Source organism: Dunckerocampus dactyliophorus, chromosome 8 (genome assembly GCF_027744805.1).
Source record: "Dunckerocampus dactyliophorus isolate RoL2022-P2 chromosome 8, RoL_Ddac_1.1, whole genome shotgun sequence".
Lineage (NCBI taxonomy): Eukaryota > Metazoa > Chordata > Actinopteri > Syngnathiformes > Syngnathidae > Dunckerocampus > Dunckerocampus dactyliophorus.
In genome coordinates this window covers 32062501-32080022 of record NC_072826.1, presented here as the reverse complement: position 1 = coordinate 32080022, position 17522 = coordinate 32062501, and the positions used below count along the sequence as shown (strand labels likewise).

Genomic DNA, 17522 nt, shown 5'->3' with positions numbered 1-17522 from the left:
TGGGTACAGAGTGAGCTGGGTGGCAGCCAAAGGCGGGGACCTTGGCAGTCCGATCCTCGGCTACAGATACTAACTCTTGGGACGTGGAATGTCACCTCTCTGGTAGGGAAGGAGCCTGAGTTGGTGCACGAGGTCGAGAAGTTCCGGCTAGAGATAGTCAAACTCACCTCAACGCACAGCAAGGCTCCGGAACCGGTCCTCTCGAGAGGGGATGGACCTTGTACAACTCTGGCATTGCCAGCAGTGAGAGGCGGCGGGCAATTCTTGTTGCACCGCAGCTTGTGGCCTGCATGTTGGACTTCCACCCGGTGAACGAGAGGGTAGTTTCCCTCTACCTTCGGGTGGGGGGGGCAGGTCCTGACTGTTGTTTGTGCTTATGCGCCAAACATGACAACACGACTGAACTCAAAATGCAGTTTTTCAATGAAACTTTTTATTATTAAATCCAAAGCTACATGTCCCTGTGTGTAACAGTGATTGCCCCCCCTGTTAAAACATAATGTAACTGAGATGAATTGAGATCTATCAGTGTGGAAAAGGTTATAAAGCCATTTCTAAAGCTTTGGGACTCCAGCCAACCACAGTGAGAGCCATTATCCACAAATGGCCAAAACATGGAACAGTGGTGAACCTTCCCAGGAGTGGGCGGCCAACCAAAATGACCCCAAGAGCGCACAAAAACAGCATTAAGGCTCATCTCAATTTTGCCAGAAAACATCTTGATGATCCCCAAGACCTTTGGGAAAATACTCAAAAGTGGAACTTTCTGGAAGGTGTGTGTCCGATTACATCTGGCATTTCAGAAAAAGAACCACATAGCCACAGTAAAACATGGTGGTGGTAGTGTGATGGTGTTCAGGACCTGGAAGACTTGCTGTGATCAATGGAAGCATGAATTGTGCTGAAGGAGAATGTTGGTGACCTCAAGCTGAAAGCAACTTGGGTTCTGCAGCAGCACAATGATCCAAAACACACCAGCAAGTCCACCTCTGAATGGCTGAAGACTTTGGAGTGGTCTAGTCCAAGTCCTGACCTGAATCCTGTTGAGATGCTGTGGCATGACCTTAACAAGGAAAAGCCTCCAATGTGGCTGAATGACAACAATTCTGCTAAATTCCTCCCCAGCGCTGGAAGAGACTCATTGCAAGTTATCACAAACGCTTGATTGCAGTTGTTGCTGCTAAGGGGGGCCAACCACTTATTAGCTTTAGGGGGACATCACTTTTTCACACAGGGACATGTAGCTTTGATTTAATCATAAAATTTCATTGAAAAAGTGCATCATGTGTTGAGTTGTGTTGTCATTGACTAATATTTACATTTGTTTGATCATCTGAAACATTTAAGTGTGACAAACATGCAAAAAAATAAGAAATCAGCCACTGGGTGTGTATATATATATATGTATATATATATATTATGTTATATATATATATATATGTATATACATACAGTCAAACCTGTCTTAGCGGTCACCTTTATAGAACGGCCACCTGCCTATAGCGGCCACTGAAAAATCCCACGCAGCAAATTTACATGTTATAGACCCTGTGTATAGCAGTCACCTGTCCAACGCGGCCAGCGGCCACCCATTTTGTCTCCCTTGGTCAATATCTGACCGCATATAGCGGCCAAATTACCAACTCAAGTAGAAGCTTCATGCACAAAAACGTTTTGTTTTTCAATCAATGAAGCCGTCGTGTGTAGACTTTAATTACTGAGTCCTAGCTCAGTCACAATCATTCACAAGATCCACACAAACTGTCAGTTGTTCCACATAAAAAAGCCGTCTTCTTTTGAGCTTGCTATTTCCTGGTCAAACATGGAACTTTAAGAGCATTTGCACCAAAACATTACCGCAAAGTAGGCTGGGAACAGGACGTGCTCCCAGTGACGCTACAATAAAAAAAACGCTAGCATGCATGCGGCAGCGGGAGCAAAAATGAATTCGGTTGTACTTAATTGAAGTATTTTAGAATGTACTCACGTTATTTTTCATCAATCCTCATCCACAAATCCATCAAAGTCCTCATCTTCTGTATTCGACACAAACAAAGCCGTCTTCTTTTCCGTTCGCTACTAGTCTGTTAACTTGTCAGTGTTATTCAGCTCCGAAGCAAAGAAGGAAACTTCTCCTGTTGCTTCTGCCAACTTTATTTATTGAACGCGGCCACCAGACAGCAGCTCAGAACACACACACATCTCTCAGCATCGTCTCTCCTTCCTGCTTGCCCACAAGGCAAAGGTTAAACAAGCCCCACTACATAGCTGTCCAGCCAATGCCTGTAAGAAATGACACCGTTTATTTCCTGGTATGCACTGGTCAATACTGTAATGCCGCTTGTTGTGGGGAAGGAGAGACTCACGTCGCCGATGCACTTTAATGGCTTTATTAACAGCGGAGAACACTGCAGGACTTTACATCCACACCAACATAAACACACTTCCCAACTCTCTCCACACTCACAGCTAGCACTGAGCCTAGCTCTCCTGCTCGGGACGGCCACCGTCACTTCCCGTCACTTCCTGATGAACTAAAGCTGTAATGACCCTGCCGTATAAAAAGTAAAATATTAAAAACAAGCGTAAGACATTACTAGTACAGCTTTGTTCTGTGGGTGGTGGATATATTCTATCAGTTATTATTAAGCCTCTAGCTTCCTTTTAGTAAGTAAAAACCTTGGCTATGATTGCACTACATTGTCATGTAGACCTACAAAGTACACTTGGAAGAACAAGAGGTGAATAAATGTATTGCAACTGATGTGAAACTGATGAGGGGTAGGATTAAATAAGCTTTGCTTCTTCCTACTCCTTTTTGGACATGCAAAATTGTGAATTGTACTATGTGATGTGCTACTGTTTGACTCATATGCATGTTCAGGATGAATTAAAACCATGAACCATGAACCATGATAATAACAAGCCTAGTAGTGCTGTACAACTTTTATCCGCAGTCCGCAGTGCCCTCTACTGGTCAACATTATTATTATTTTTTTTCCTTTTTTTTCTTTTTTTTCCTCTACTGGTCAACATTCAAACTGGACGCCAACCTGTCTATAGAGGCCACCTGTCTATAGCGGCCACTTTTGCAGACTGTGTTTTTGTGCCTGCTTCGTTTTAGATTGAAACCTTGCAGACCAAAATCAAGAACCTGCGTGAGGTCAAAGGTCACCTGAAAAAGGTGCGTCCAGAGGACTGCCAGTGTAACGCACCCAGGTGAGCACCAGTATCACCATGTCACCGACATGAAAGTTATTTGTTTGTGACTTTCTAGCATTGTTTTTCCAGTTACCTACTGGAGAGTAAAGAGAAGTTGATGTTCAGCACTGGCCGTGTGCATTCCCTCAGGTAAAGGTTGTCTTCAACGTTATGAGAGCTGGTTTCCAGTGCAGAGATTGCCATCTTCAGGGTTGTGATATTGTGATTCTCATCAGAGTGCCGTCAAAGCAGAAGGCGCAGTGGCTGCAGAAGGAGCAGAAGCGTAGGAAGAAGTTGCGTAAATTCCTCAAAAGGCTCCAGAATAATGACACCTGCAGCATGCCAGGCCTCACCTGCTTTACTCATGACAATCATCACTGGCAGACTGCCCCCTTCTGGACAAGTGAGGACTTACACATAACTGAACAGCTTCTGCATGTGTCCAGTATCTAACGCAGCGTCCTTAAGTCTTGTTTCCACCAAACAGCACAGTTCAGGTCTGTAAATAAAGCACATCAGGTTTTGTGTGTGGCGGGGGCTGGTTCGCAGGGTTGGTGTAGGAGTTCATCTTGCTCAGGCTTGAATCCCAATCACTGTGTGACCAACTGGTCCATCCACTCCTCTTAGAACGTCAGCTTCAGCTAGCCCATTCATCTTGGGTGGTTCATTTGCAACATGCCTCACATTCATCCCTCCATCCATTTTCTGTAACGCTTGTCCTCACGAGCGCCGTACGTATGCTGGAGCCTATCCCAGCTGTCTTGGGGCAAGTTTCAATTTAGTTTTACTTCTATAGTGCCAAATGCACACGGATTAGGTCTACAACACGCTCCTCGCAAAGGAAAAGAGAAACCAACTGAAAAGGCAGGGAAAAACTCCCTCTGGGGAAGAAACCTTGAACAAAGCCCACACTCTGGGGGGCGGCTGTCTGTCTCAACCGGTTTGGTTTAGATAGAAAGATAGAGTAGAGGGACAGATGGTATACCGAGTGAGAAAGCAGGACAGTCTTTATCTTGTTTTATTTATTTTCCTCATTAGGGTTGTGGGGGTATGCTGGAGCCTATCCCAGCTGACTTCGGGCAAGAGGTGGGGAACACCCTGACCTGGTGGCCAGACACATATAGACAAACAAGCATTCATACCAATGGACCACTTCGAGTCGCCAATGAACCTAACATGTGGGAGGAAACCCACAAACACACGGGGAGAACATGCAAACTCCACACTGAGATGCCCGACGGAGATTCCAGCCCAGATCTTCCCGACCTTGTGACTGTGTGGCCAACATGCTAACCACAAGGCCACATGGTAGATAATAATAACACAAAATACCTAAAAGACACTTTGGTACATCCAAACTCGTGTACTGTAAACGAGTCAGTTGTGTAAAAAAAGAGAAATGGACGAGTGGATGGACACGAGAAGCAGCATCTGCCAAACATTTCCTCTTCTTGTGAAAGCTGGATGGCTGGAATGATCCATGTGTGCTCCTGTACATTCCATTACAGCTTTGATGGCAACAATAGTTTGGAACATGCTCGTTATATCAAAGATGGCGCCCTCCGTGGCAGACGTCTCTGTGACACTCTCCCGTTTTTTTCTATTTTTTGCTATTTTATTGTTCATTTTGGACATTCAACACACTCACGCAGTACATTACAACAGGGAGACACTTTTGAACATCGGCAGGGTTCACCATGAACTTTCATTTAGCCTCTCAGACTTTGCCTTTCTTCTGCGCCGGGAGAACGCAGCAGCCTGCGGGCCTGGTGAGCTGAACACCCGGCGAGCAAAGCATCCAAGGTGGAAACGAGGCAAGCGGGCCGGCCTGCATGCTAGGCTAAAAGCTAGAGCGACTACGCCACCGCTACCAAGCCTGCTGCTAGCTAACGTCCGCTCCCTCGAAAACAAGATGGACGAACTACGAGCAAGGATTACAGCTCAACGTGAGATCAGGGAATGCTGTGTCCTCACCTTCACAGAAACCTGGCTGACGGAGGATATACCGGACTCGGCGATCCAGTTGGAATCATTTGCTGCTTACCGGGGAGATCGGACTTTAGCGTCTGGTAAACACAGAGGTGGCGGCGTCTGTGTTCATGTAAACAAACGGTGGCGCACAGACGTACAGACGATGGAAAAGCACTGCTCACAGGACATTGAGCTGCTGATGGTGAAATGCAGACCTTTTTATTTGCCTCGTGAGTTTAGCGCTGTGTATTTAACTGCTGTTTACATCCCACCACGAGCTAACAACGCTAACGCACTAGGCCTCCTGCATGACATCATTGATAAACACGAGACCAAACACCCAGACGCTGTATTCATTATATCTGGCGATTTCAACCACTGTAACCTCAGGACTGTCCTCCCCAAATATTACCAGCATGTGAGCTTTCCCACAAGGAAAAATAACATCCTGGACCAAGTCTACAGCAACGTGAAAGGTGCTTTGAAGGCTGTTCCAAGACCCCACTTTGGAAAGGCTGACCACATCTCTATATTCCTTTATCCAACATACAGACAACTTCTTGTCTGTATGTTCAAGCTCCCCCTGTAAGTACAGCAGTTAAAGTGTGGAATGAAGAAACTGATCAAGTACTTCAGGACTGCTTTGGCTGCACAAACTGAGAAGTGTTTAAAACTGCAGCGGGGAGGGAAGATTGTACTGTTGATTTGGATGAATATGCTTCTGCTGTTACTGGCTACATTAGCACATGCATAGAGACTGTTACCACCACCAAGTATTACAGAAAATACCCTAACCAAAAACAGTGGATGAACTGTGATGTAAGGGCTAAGCTACGTGCTCGTTCGTCTGCATTTGTCATGGGCACCGCTGAGGACTACAAAAAGGCCAGATATGACCTGAGGAGATCCATACGAGAGGCCAAAAGACAGTACAGACAGAAGCTGGAGGGCTACTATTCCACCTCAGACCCTCGGCGCATGTGGGCGGGGCTCCAGCACATCACAGACTATCGACAGCGGAGTAGCGTAGCCACGTCCAGCCAAACCACACTTCCTGATGAGCTGAATGAGTTCTATGCCCGCTTTGACACCCAATCTCCTGATGAGCAGAGAGGGTGGCTGGACTTGGGGAGCACACAGGACTCACCTCTCATGGTGACATCAGCTGATGTGCACCAGGGTTCTGAACAAAACAAACCCACGAAAAGCAGCAGGCCCAGACAACATCTCAGGACGTGCACTTCGGGTTTGCTCATCAGAGCTAGCTGATGTGCTTGCTGACATATTTAACCTGTCGCTTGCACAAGCATCTGTACCGACCTGCTTTAAGTCCACCACCATAGTGCCCGTACCCAAGAAGAGCAATGTGACCTGCTTGAATGACTATCGCCCTATAGCACTCACTCCTATTGTTATGAAGTGCTTTGAAAGAATAGTCATGACCCACATCAAAAAGAGCATCCCGGCAACTGTGGACCCTCTACAGTTTGCATATCGCCAGAACCGGTCCACGGATGATGCAGTCAACACTGCCATCCACACAGCCCTTTCTCACCTACAGGGCCAGGACACATATGTCAGAATGCTATTTATAGACTATAGCTCTGCTTTTAATACAGTCAGCCCCCACAAACTCACAAATAAGCTCCTCACACTTGGCCTGTCTCCCTCCCTCTGTAACTGGGTGTTTAACTTTCTAACAGGCAGGCCCCAGTCAGTCAGAGTCCACAATCGCACATCCAGCTCAAGAATTGTGAGCACTGGGACCCCACAGGGGTGTGTGCTGAGTCCGCTCCTCTACACGCTCTTCACCTACGATTGCGTGGCCTCCCAGAACAACACCAGCATCATTAAATTTGCGGATGACACTACAGTCATCGGCCTGATCACTGGTGGTGTTGAAACATCATACAGAAGAGAGGTGGCGGACCTCATAGCTTGGTGTCGTGATAACAATCTCCTTCTCAATACAGATAAGACTAAAGAGATGATCATCGACCCAAGAACAAGGGAAAAGGAGCCGCATAGACCCCTGTTTATTGATGAGACTGAGGTGGAGAGGGTGAAAACCTTCAAGTTCCTTGGCACACACATCAGCAAGGACCTCACCTGGTCTCACAACACCCAACAAATTATGAAGAAGTCCCAAAGGAGACTGTACTTCCTGAGAAGACTGAGGAAATTTGGCATGTCCACCACAATCCTGAGTTGCTTCTACAGATGCACTATGGAAAGTGTCCTTACCGCCTCCATCACTGTTTGGTACGGTAACTGTACAACACGTGATAGGAAGGCACTCCAGCGGGTGATCAAGACCTCACAGAACATTGTTGGGGCAGCCCTCCCCCCACTGCAAGACATTTATAAAACTAGAGTCCTACGAAGAACACACAACCTCATCAAGGACAGCACACATCCACAACACTCATTATTCACACTCCTACCGTCAGGCAGACGCTACAGGAGTTTGAAGTCCAGGACCACAAGGCTGGCAAACAGCTTTTACCCACAGGCCATCAGGCTTCTCAACGAAGCACTCACACACGCCGCACGCAACACACGCACACACTCATGGCACTTAATTAATGTATTTATTTATGTTATTTATTTGTATTAATGTCTCTTCTGTTGTTGTTGCTTAATTTATTGGTATTTATGTTTCTTAAGTTCTTATTCTTTTTCTTGTGTTTTCTTTCTTTTCTTGGGAGAATGAACGGAATAAGAATTTCATAGATTCAAGAGATTCAAGAGTTTTATTGTCATGTGCATAGTAAAACAGCAGTTATACTATGCAATGAAAATCTTATTCTGTTCATTCTCCCACGAAAAGAAAGAAAACACAAGAAAGAATAAGAACATAAGAAACATAAATACCAATAAATTAAGCAACAAAAACAGAAGAGACATTAATACAAATAAATAAATAAATAAATAAATAAAGTGCTATGAGTGTGTGCTTGTGTTGCATTGCATTGCATAGTATAACTGCTGTTTTACCATGCACATGACAATAAAACTCTCTTGAATCTTGAATCTTATATCCATTTTCCACCTCTCCAACCTCTCCCTCCCCTAGTGGGCCCGTTCTGTGCGTGCACCAGTGCCAACAACAACACCTACTGGTGCCTGAGGACCATCAATGACACGCACAACTTCCTCTTTTGTGAATTTGCTACTGGCTTCCTGGAGTATTTTGACCTCAACACTGACCCGTACCAGGTATTCATTCTCCGGTCAGGAAGTGACACCCGATCCCACGACATGTGTGGAGACGTGTGATTTTTGGCAAAGCCTTCACGTGGTGTTTGTGTTCTTCTCGCAGCTGATGAATGCAGTCAGCAGCCTTGACCGCAATGCTTTGAATTCAATGCATCAGCAGCTCATGGATTTACGTGCTTGCAAGGGACATAAGCAGTGCAACCCAGAAAAGGGTGAGTCAGAAGAAGCCCCTCAAGGCAAGCATGATGGATTGGAAGGTCTCCACTCCTGTCAGCGTGAGACTAATGTTACTTCCTTTTCTTTTCAGGAGGCAAAGAGCGAAACTACTTTAGTGAGTACAGGTATAGTTTTCCCTTCCTTTCTTCTGATTACTTTTACAAACCCCCCCAGATGGGTTTCATGTAACAAGAAGAATTCCCAAGTATGTGCTCAGATGTGCTGTGCTGAAATGGAAGTCTTCAGACAGAAGGCTGGGATGGCCGCAATGCAAGAATGCCGTTCAGCTTTCACTCTCCTGTTTTTCGTAATGATGTCTAATTGATTGTCTCTGCCGTGTGTGTGTGTGTGTGTGTGTGTGTGTGTGTTTGTCTACATTTGCTGTGCACGTGTAATCGTGCTGTGCATGCTTCAGGCCCGTTCATCGTCGAAAGAGGCCAAAAGTGAAGAAACCTTCCTCCAAATCGCTGTGAGTTTGTCATAACCCATCTGTTACCTTGTAGCTAGCCAAGGCCCTCCCTTCCATCCACATCTGACTTGACTGGTGTGGCCTAGCAGCATGTTCTCACTTCACTTCCATGTACCTGCATTGCAAGCATGCCCCACCCTTTCAGGAAAACATGCCATGCAGATGCACTGTTGTGTCACCGTATCATGTCAACAGTCGTGGCATTTTCAGTTGTTCCTCTCCTCACAGTTTTGGCAGGAACAGACCACATGGAGTCAATAGCACCAGCCATGAAGGTTCTCAGGGCAGTCAGTCCATCACAGCTGGGCTGTTCACGTCGTCATAGAAGACCTTTGGCCTCGTATCGGAGCAGGCTTCATCAGTTCATTCTCAAAGACTTGGTGGGACACACCAGTCAGACTACATAGGACAGCTCTAGTCTAGGTCATGCTCAAAGACTTGGTGGGACACACACACCCATCAGACTAGGTAGGATATCTCTAGTCTTTTTCATGCTCAAAGACTTGGTGGGACACACACACCCGTCAGATTAGATAGGGCAGCTCTAGTCTATTTCATGCTCAAAGACTTGGTGGGACACACACACCCGTCAGATTAGATAGGGCAGCTCTAGTCTATTTCATGCTCAAAGACTTGGTGGGACACACACACCTGTCAGATTAGATAGGGCAGCTCTAGTCTGGTGCAAGATCCAATGTATTTATCCTGTAAAGGAGGAGGCAGGTCCAGACAGGAATGGTTGCTCTTTAGTGGTGTCAGATGACGATGATTAGGATAGAATGGAGTGGGGCCTCTGCCCACCAACGATGGTGGTTTGGATGGTATCACCTTGGTTAGCATCCCATTCAGATGTGATGATGGTTATGGACCCGTCTGCAAGCAAGGGGCTATGCATTGTTTAGTTCTTCCAGTCTTTCAGGGAGGGATGCAAGGGGTGTCATAGACCCCCCCCCCCCCCCCCCCCCCCATCCTTCTTGTGTACATTTTTGTGGTGAGTCTTGGAGGTGCAGGTAAACCACTGAGTCGTGACTTGAAGAGTTAGCGTGCTTGTGTTGCGTTGTGCCGTGCGCTCAGTGGCTGCTCGCTTTCTCCAATGTTCCTCACTGCGCTGGACAGCATCCACCATCCCTCAGGTGCTTATGCTCTTTCTCTGTGGCCTGTGGGCTGGTGGGAACATCACCAGCTCTGTGCTGTAGGGTAGCTATTGGTCAGTGAACTGGTGAAGCCTGCTCGGCTGAGAGGTGAAACGTCCTCTAAGACAACCTCAACAGTCCAGCTGCTATCGATTGAATGCCCTGCGAATGCAATGACCTGGATGATTGAGAATACTCACAGGTGTGCTGTACTACCAGTTCTTACTCTCCTCACAGTCTTGGCAGGAACAGACCACAACTGGAGGCCTGCTTCGTAATCAATAGCACCAGTTATAAACAAATTTGCTGTGTTCTCTTGACAGGGGGCAGATTTGGGAAGGATGGGTCGGTTAACCTACCCGTCTCCCGCTACCAACCGCAAGACACTCTGATGGATCACAACCTGTACTTCATTAGTCTAGGTTCTGATTGATTACAGAGGCACTCACGCTGACAGGAGGCGTAAAGAAACTGCCAAGGAAGCTCGTGAAACTCTGTAATGATCAGGTGTTCTTCCTCACACATTTCATTCTCATGTTAACTCCATTGGCCGAGGCCGTCCACATGAACGGAGTGCTGTGATTCAAACGATGGGACCGTCTGTGTGCGAAGGCTCCTCGGTCTCGATGCTCTGTAGATAATAAGTATTAGCTTTAATCAGCTTTCATCCATGTGACACTGGACTGGGAGGACGGACATGTCAACTCTGCTGCTACTCATTCATGTCGTTCTGTGGCACATGCTTAGTCCTAGCAATGTGACCCACGGTGTGTTTTCATTGGCCGCACCGATACTTGTGTACAGATGTGGACTTGGAATGATATAACTGACCTTTCGCCATGATCTTTTGTATTATTGTTGAACTTTACTCTAATGAATGTCCTCAGTGAACCCGCCTCCTCAAACTAGTGAGATGTGGGGGGCGTTTATCAAACTCCACGCAGTGTTAGCCGCACCCTGAAAAGGTACAACGCCATCGTCCAAAATATTTGACCACTGACAGAATGTGTACAGGCTTTAGTTCATCCCATTTTTCTCTTTTTGTATTGTCAGTACCACTCGGTAGATGTGTCCATCGAGCTTGCTATACCATGGTGCTACAAGATAACAATACAGACACACACACGTGCTGTACACTACAGTTTGGAACTGAATGTATGTTGTGCAATTCACATAAATGTTTACAATATTTTTATAACAGCCAAGAGGCGGACCTCACTGTGTGAGTTGAACCACATGGACTTATAGATAGAAGAATGTAGACTGATCAGTTCTGATGCCTGCGATTTGTACGCATGTCCTTTGCCTCTTTACATGGGAAAAGCACTTCAAAGGATTCACTGTGAAGACATCAACCTATAAAGTTCATGATGTGCCAGAGGAGCAACACAACTATGTCATGTACTTCATGATGTGATTGTAAGCGATCTACCTTTCCCCCCACCCCCACTTTGTTCAGTTTTGTTTTAGTAGCAGTCATAGGCCTGAGTGCTGGTAGTCATTGTGAATAAAGTGTTGTTTGACCACAATGTGTCCAGCAGAGGTCGCTGTCTGTCCGCATTACCTTTACTTCTGTTTTACGGTTTCTTCAATATTTATGTTATGTTATATAGATAACTTTTATGACACCGTCATGGAAAAAAATGTGAAATTAAAATAAATTAATGATTACATTGGCATTTAACTTTTATATACTAAAACTGACTTGTGTTTCTGGTGTGTTGCTTAGCAACCGGAGCTAGCTAGCAGAAGATTCAAGATTCAAGATTCAAGAGAGTTTTATTGTCATGTGCATAGTAAAACAGCAGTTATACCATGCAATGAAAATCATGAAGGTTAGTTAAAACAGCTCAAGTCAGACATTTACTTGTTTTATAACAAAAGTAGGCACACTCAAAGCTTGCCGGGATCGTGTTACTAAATGAATTTAACATAACGCCCAAGGTAACGTTGAGCCAACAAAAAAGTAGCATGTTCGTTGTTCAGTCTAATGATGTGCAGTTCGGCTCTTTTCCGAGAGGCGAATGTTATGGCTCGCTTCCGAAACGGCTCTTCATACGGTGTCAATAGTAGCGTCATATTTTAGCCTAGCTTAGCAAGTACAAATGGTTTGTGTGTTGACAAGCCCTTTTGCATTGTGTTTTTGTGAGAGGCCTTATTGTTGCATTATATTGTGCATTTGTTTAAACGTTTAATTGCGAAAAAGTAAATTAACAAAGCGCTGCAAACAAACCACTACTACTACAAACGTAAGGTTTCATCCTAAGTTTGTAGTACATGCTGGCATTGTGAAAAGTTACATTGCTTGCCGATGATCCGCCCTGTTTTTGACAAGATTCTCTACTTTAACATAATCCTCATGTGAGGCTGAACGCTTGGCGTGTCCATCAAAACCAAGTGTTGCACCTGCTATCGTGTAAGTAAGTAAGAGATAGATTTGGGCGATACTGGGTCATTTCTGTCTGTAATTTGTTGATAACGACTATAATCACAATAAAACAAAAGACAAAGATTTACGACAAACACAAAAAATTGTTGATGAGCAAATGTATTTGTGAACAATACAGCATATACATGCAAGACATAAGAAAATGATATAAAAACACATTTATTCCATGAGTCCCTGTTGTTATATACCTTTGTTTGGGCAAAATAATGTCACAGTCATAAAGTAAAAGCAAAAACTACTATTGCCTCTCCTTCAAATCTTTCACTGACTTTGTAAACAATGTAATTCTGCTGAATACAATATATGTCATTAACAGAACATGAAGACAACTGAAAAATATCGATCTCATCGCACTAGTATCTACCCGATACTGTTACTATATTTGGATCGATCCGCTTACCCTCGAGTGTGAGGCGAGTGTGCAAAGAAAAAAAGGGGGCATCGACTCTTCTGAGTCACTACAAAGAAACGATTCTTTTGCACATTACTGCTTCAGACAGGGTGACCCCATACTGACTCACGTGCGGGGGGCGGAGACTCCTTTTCGGATTGACCAGTCGGGGACGGTCCCCTCCTCCCCTCCTCCTCTACTCCACACTCGGTTCAGTGTGCTTCGTGGAAACTTCATCTCCGGCTGCAGCACAAATTTAGCTTCTCAGTTTGCACCCTTTTTGTTTTGTCTTTTGTTTTTTTTACAATGTAAAGAAAATGTCCGGGACTAGGTAAGTTCTATTTGAATTTAAAGGCGACTAAAAGCTAAAAGTTTAGAGTCACGTTGGTTGGTGAGCAACATGCCGAATGCAGCTCTGCTATTCTTTGGATACTTTACTAGTGTTTGTGTGAGCAGCTTTAGTAACCGTTAACGATGAAACAATAAGTATTGTTTCCTTTTCTATGTTTGAATTGTGACGTTGTTAACGCTTTGTACGTATAGAACGTCAGGTAAAGTTTTATGACTTAGTGCTGTGCTTTACCAGCAGCCCCATAACATATGTGACTGTTTCCGACCCAGTTCTCCGTTTGGGTTAGCTGGAGTAATGTGGATTAAGAGGCCCCATAACCAAAACGGAAGGCAAATGTTCCCCAGCCCCTTTGCCTTGTGCGCTTCTACTGGTGCATTCAGCTTCACTGGACTGGCTCGCTCCTGGTCTGATGTTCTCCACATGTTAGTTTCCTCAGTGCCAACTTTGACTGCTTTTCACTTTTATTAGTTCCGTGTGCAATAAGCCTTCCAGTCTAAGTACAGCTACTGAAATAGGTGCATTTAACAGCTGTGTGAGGGTGCACCGGAACCACAACACGGTTCCACGGTTCGGCACGAACTTTAGTTGTAGGGTCACGCTTTGGTTCATTTTGGGTACAAAATACAAAGCACAAAACTGCTTAGTTTTATGAAAACAGCCTTAAATGAAACATAAAAAGCTGGGGGGGGGGTTGGCTACGTTATTGTCAGTCAAGCATCGAGATCTTTGCATTGCGTTATAGCCGACAAAGCTTGTTAGTGTAATAGCTATTAATATATCTACGTTAATAATGAATGTCTTGTATTTTTACAATATGCTGACTGTCAAAACACAAGCTCGGGGTCAAAAAGCCCCCCCCCCCAGGGTGTAGTTTGGACACCCCGGTTACAGTGTTTTTTCTTAGCAAGGTGCAACGACGCAGACAAGTACGACAGTAACAGCTTCCACAGTCTGAATCATGATTCATAGTCAACTAGTGCCGCAACGATTAATCGATTATCCAATTAATCCACAACTATTTCGCTATTTGATCGCGCCTAAGCCTGACACAAGAAACACTTCCTGTCCCACAGTTTAATGAGTAGGAAATTGATTCCTGAAAATTTTGGTTGTGGATACAGGCACCATTACACCTCTAGCATTTAATAAGTAGCGTTTGTGTTGAATGTGATGCCAAGACCTTTAAAAATGATATTTTTATGTGTCGCTTTATGCTAAACGCGGGCATTAGTGCAGTCAGGTGCAGCCTTAAAGGGTTACTTGGGATTTTTTGACATGAAGTTGTATGACATCAGCAGTGACTTACCCCGAGTCCAGTTCTGGTCGGGTTTCCATGACGAAGAACGTTGTTCTGCTTACTACATTCTTCATCACGGAAATCCGACCAGAACTGGACTTAGGGAACCAAGTGGGGAGGTAAGTCACTGTTGATGCACTACACTGCTGATGGGGATGTCATACAACTTGATGTCAAAAAATCCCACCTATCCCTTTAAGCAGTTTGGCGTGTCACACAAAGCCGCCAGTTGGTGCTCCTCTGATAACTAGTGTTGGTTTCTGCATGCACATGAACTTCTTTAAGTGTTTAATATTCTTACTCCAGAATGGTGGAACAGGTCAGCGGTCCATTTGGTGTTTTAAACTTCTCTTAGGTCCGTTTGGTTTGAGGGTGTGGGGAACACAAACTGCAATAGGATGTTGTCTCCCTGCTATCCTGCTTGCTCACAATAATGTGCTGACCAAAGAGAACAAAGTATTTCCCCAGCCAGATGAATCCTGCACATACTCAAGCAGGATGTCCATCCTTCAAGTGTTTTGACAGTAGCCTGACTCGTCTGTTGAGAGAAAGCGATTATCAACCTTGTATGATCGTGACAAGGATCTGTTCCTGTTACAGTTGGAAATGATCTTTGTCAGCTTGTGTCCCATCCCAGTCGTTGGATTGGGATGGATCATTGGATTGTCCACAGCCTGCCATACGGACTCTGTAACAAGGTTAAGGTGATTTTCCCAAACATGTTTATCTGTGACTGTGCAAGCACGGGTGTGCTGAACCTCTTCCATAGGAAGGATTAAGGTCTGGTTTAACAGTCTGGTCATCACTGGCTAAACGTAACGCTCAACCGTGTTGGTCAACACTGACCTGCATTGACACTGTACTTGTAATAGGCCTATGGAATGTGTTTGTTCTATGGGGTATGTCATTGTCAAGTTAGCATAATTGACCAAGATGCATTTGCATGTAATTGTAATCAACACTGTAGGAAAGATGGATAACGTTGTGGGAAGGGGGGGGGGGCTATATGAGGAATTATGACATCTCGATAACATTAAATAATAGCTCCGATGAGGTGAGCAAATCAAGCGCTTCATTTTTTTCTCCTGCCTGTGATGTTAGCGGCCTGTCGTGACTTCCCCTGGGCTGACTTGTAAACAAACATTCACTGTTTCAGAAGACGACATTTCATGTGCTAGGTGCACCAAATGTTCCGCAATGAGGTAGCCACTTGAAACGGCAGCATCACTATGACACCGGGGGCTTGTTCCTATCGCCGCAGCATTTGAAAAGTGCAAAAACATTTGACAGAGACGACCCGAGGGCTAAAGCGATCTGTGATTTCATTATGGAACAACAGCACCAAGACTCCCACCTTTGGCCACCACCCAGCTCGCTCTGCACCCGACCCCTTTGGCCTGACGGGGCCCATGGTGCAGGGTTTGGGTGCCTCCTGGACACCTCCCTGGGGAGAAGTTATCATTATCAGCTTGAAAAACAAATATTGTGAATCTCTAGTCGTGGGAGACAAAGTGAGCAAAAACATGAAAAGCAAAAAAAATAAGAACTTTGTTCTGCTGCTTCTTTTTGTTGTTTTTCAAAGTCACAAATAAGACGGAGCTGCTGTAAGTTGCTTTAAATGGGGGCGTGGCCCACAGCAGCACTTGCTGTTTGTTTGCAAGAGCGATAAGTTTTTTCAGAGTCTCCAAAAGTCTCTTCGTGACGGTTGTCGCTGGTTGCATTTTTGAAAAAGAGCATCTTGAGGTGTCTGATTGCGCGCTAAATACTGTATAGCGACCGAGTCGCTCAATTCACAACACTGATCCCTTCCTGCTCTGTTTTCGTATTCTCTGGCAGACCAGGTGCTTAAATCTGAAGTGGAGTTATGATGCCCCCTACTGTGCAGAGTTGTAAAGACAAGCTACATTCACAGACAGTTCCACTATAAAGTGCTTCTGAGTGACGGCAAATAGGTAGCGCCAATTGTATTTGTGGCGGTCCGGCACAAATAAATGAATGTTTGGGAAGCAATGTCATTGGCTAAGCCACGTCCCAGAAATGCAGACTGACCAAGCACGGAACAGGCTCCGCCCAGGGGTCCGGCACTTTGCTAACAGAGATTTTTTGCTATATTATTTTCTATACAGCCGTCCATCGCAATATCGCGTTTGAACGATCTCACCCTCGCTGTATCGCGGTTTTCTAGAAATGAATGAATTCACAAATGACTGCTGTTTTGTGGTAGACTGTGGTCTATTATTCGTCAAAACATATGGAAAGCCAAGTGATATGTAGTACTGTGGTCACTAGGCAGCAGTGATGACGCAAAACATTGACGAGACATTATCTTAGATGACATTAGCTTAACATGACATGAAGTCATGACGTCAGCCGTGGCATGTCCCACACCATAGAGTGAAAAAAAGTTATCCTCCCATTCTATGTGGAAGTGGTAAGTTTTTGGCCTCTTAAGGTTAGAAGAAATAAATTTGAGGCTAACTGGTTAGCTCACTAGCTAGCAGCCGTCTCGAGTCCCTGCAGCGTAAGACTTGCACAATCTGGCGTTAACAATGAATAATACGAGTGTAAAGGTGATTAAAGATTCATGTCTACAGTACTCAAACTGTATTGAGAAAGTCATAAACATGTTTTCTATGCTCTAAGTCTGAAAATATTCCATTTATTGACGTTGAATCCTATATCACGGATAGTCATTTATCACAGTCTGGTCTGGAACCAATTAACCGATATAAACGAGGGACCAGTGTATGTCCAAAAAACAGTTTATGGTTAAAAGATAAGTTATCCAGAGAGGTTGTAGGGAAATAGTTTTTCTTGTTTCCTT

The 17522-nt window shown here is 44.9% G+C and overlaps 2 protein-coding genes across 11 annotated transcripts in view; both read left to right on the top strand.

Moving 5' to 3' along the window:
- The window catches only part of sulf2a (sulfatase 2a), a 64936-nt gene extending 53131 nt beyond the window's left edge, over positions 1 to 11805 (top strand). For 3 of the 7 annotated variants that reach the window (XM_054784037.1, XM_054784034.1, XM_054784035.1), the window contains 7 exons: positions 3125 to 3219; positions 3292 to 3351; positions 3438 to 3604; positions 8249 to 8391; positions 8495 to 8603; positions 8699 to 8722; positions 10533 to 11805. In XM_054784037.1, the coding sequence (XP_054640012.1) occupies positions 3125 to 3219; positions 3292 to 3351; positions 3438 to 3604; positions 8249 to 8391; positions 8495 to 8603; positions 8699 to 8722; positions 10533 to 10642 (708 nt within the window). In that variant the 3' untranslated portion in view covers positions 10643 to 11805. Of the gene's footprint in view, positions 1 to 3124; positions 3220 to 3291; positions 3352 to 3437; positions 3605 to 8248; positions 8392 to 8494; positions 8604 to 8698; positions 8733 to 9022; positions 9077 to 10532 lie in introns of all 7 variants that reach the window. The other 4 variants (XM_054784039.1, XM_054784036.1, XM_054784033.1 and 1 more) reach the window with 4 other exon arrangements.
- Positions 11806 to 13230: 1425 nt separating this feature from the next.
- The window catches only part of arhgap46a (Rho GTPase activating protein 46a), a 52059-nt gene continuing 47767 nt past the window's right edge, over positions 13231 to 17522 (top strand). For 2 of the 4 annotated variants that reach the window (XM_054783686.1, XM_054783685.1), the window contains exon 1: positions 13231 to 13380. In XM_054783686.1, the coding sequence (XP_054639661.1) occupies positions 13367 to 13380 (14 nt within the window). In that variant the 5' untranslated portion in view covers positions 13231 to 13366. Of the gene's footprint in view, positions 13381 to 15734 lie in introns of those variants that run through there. The other 2 variants (XM_054783688.1, XM_054783687.1) reach the window with 2 other exon arrangements.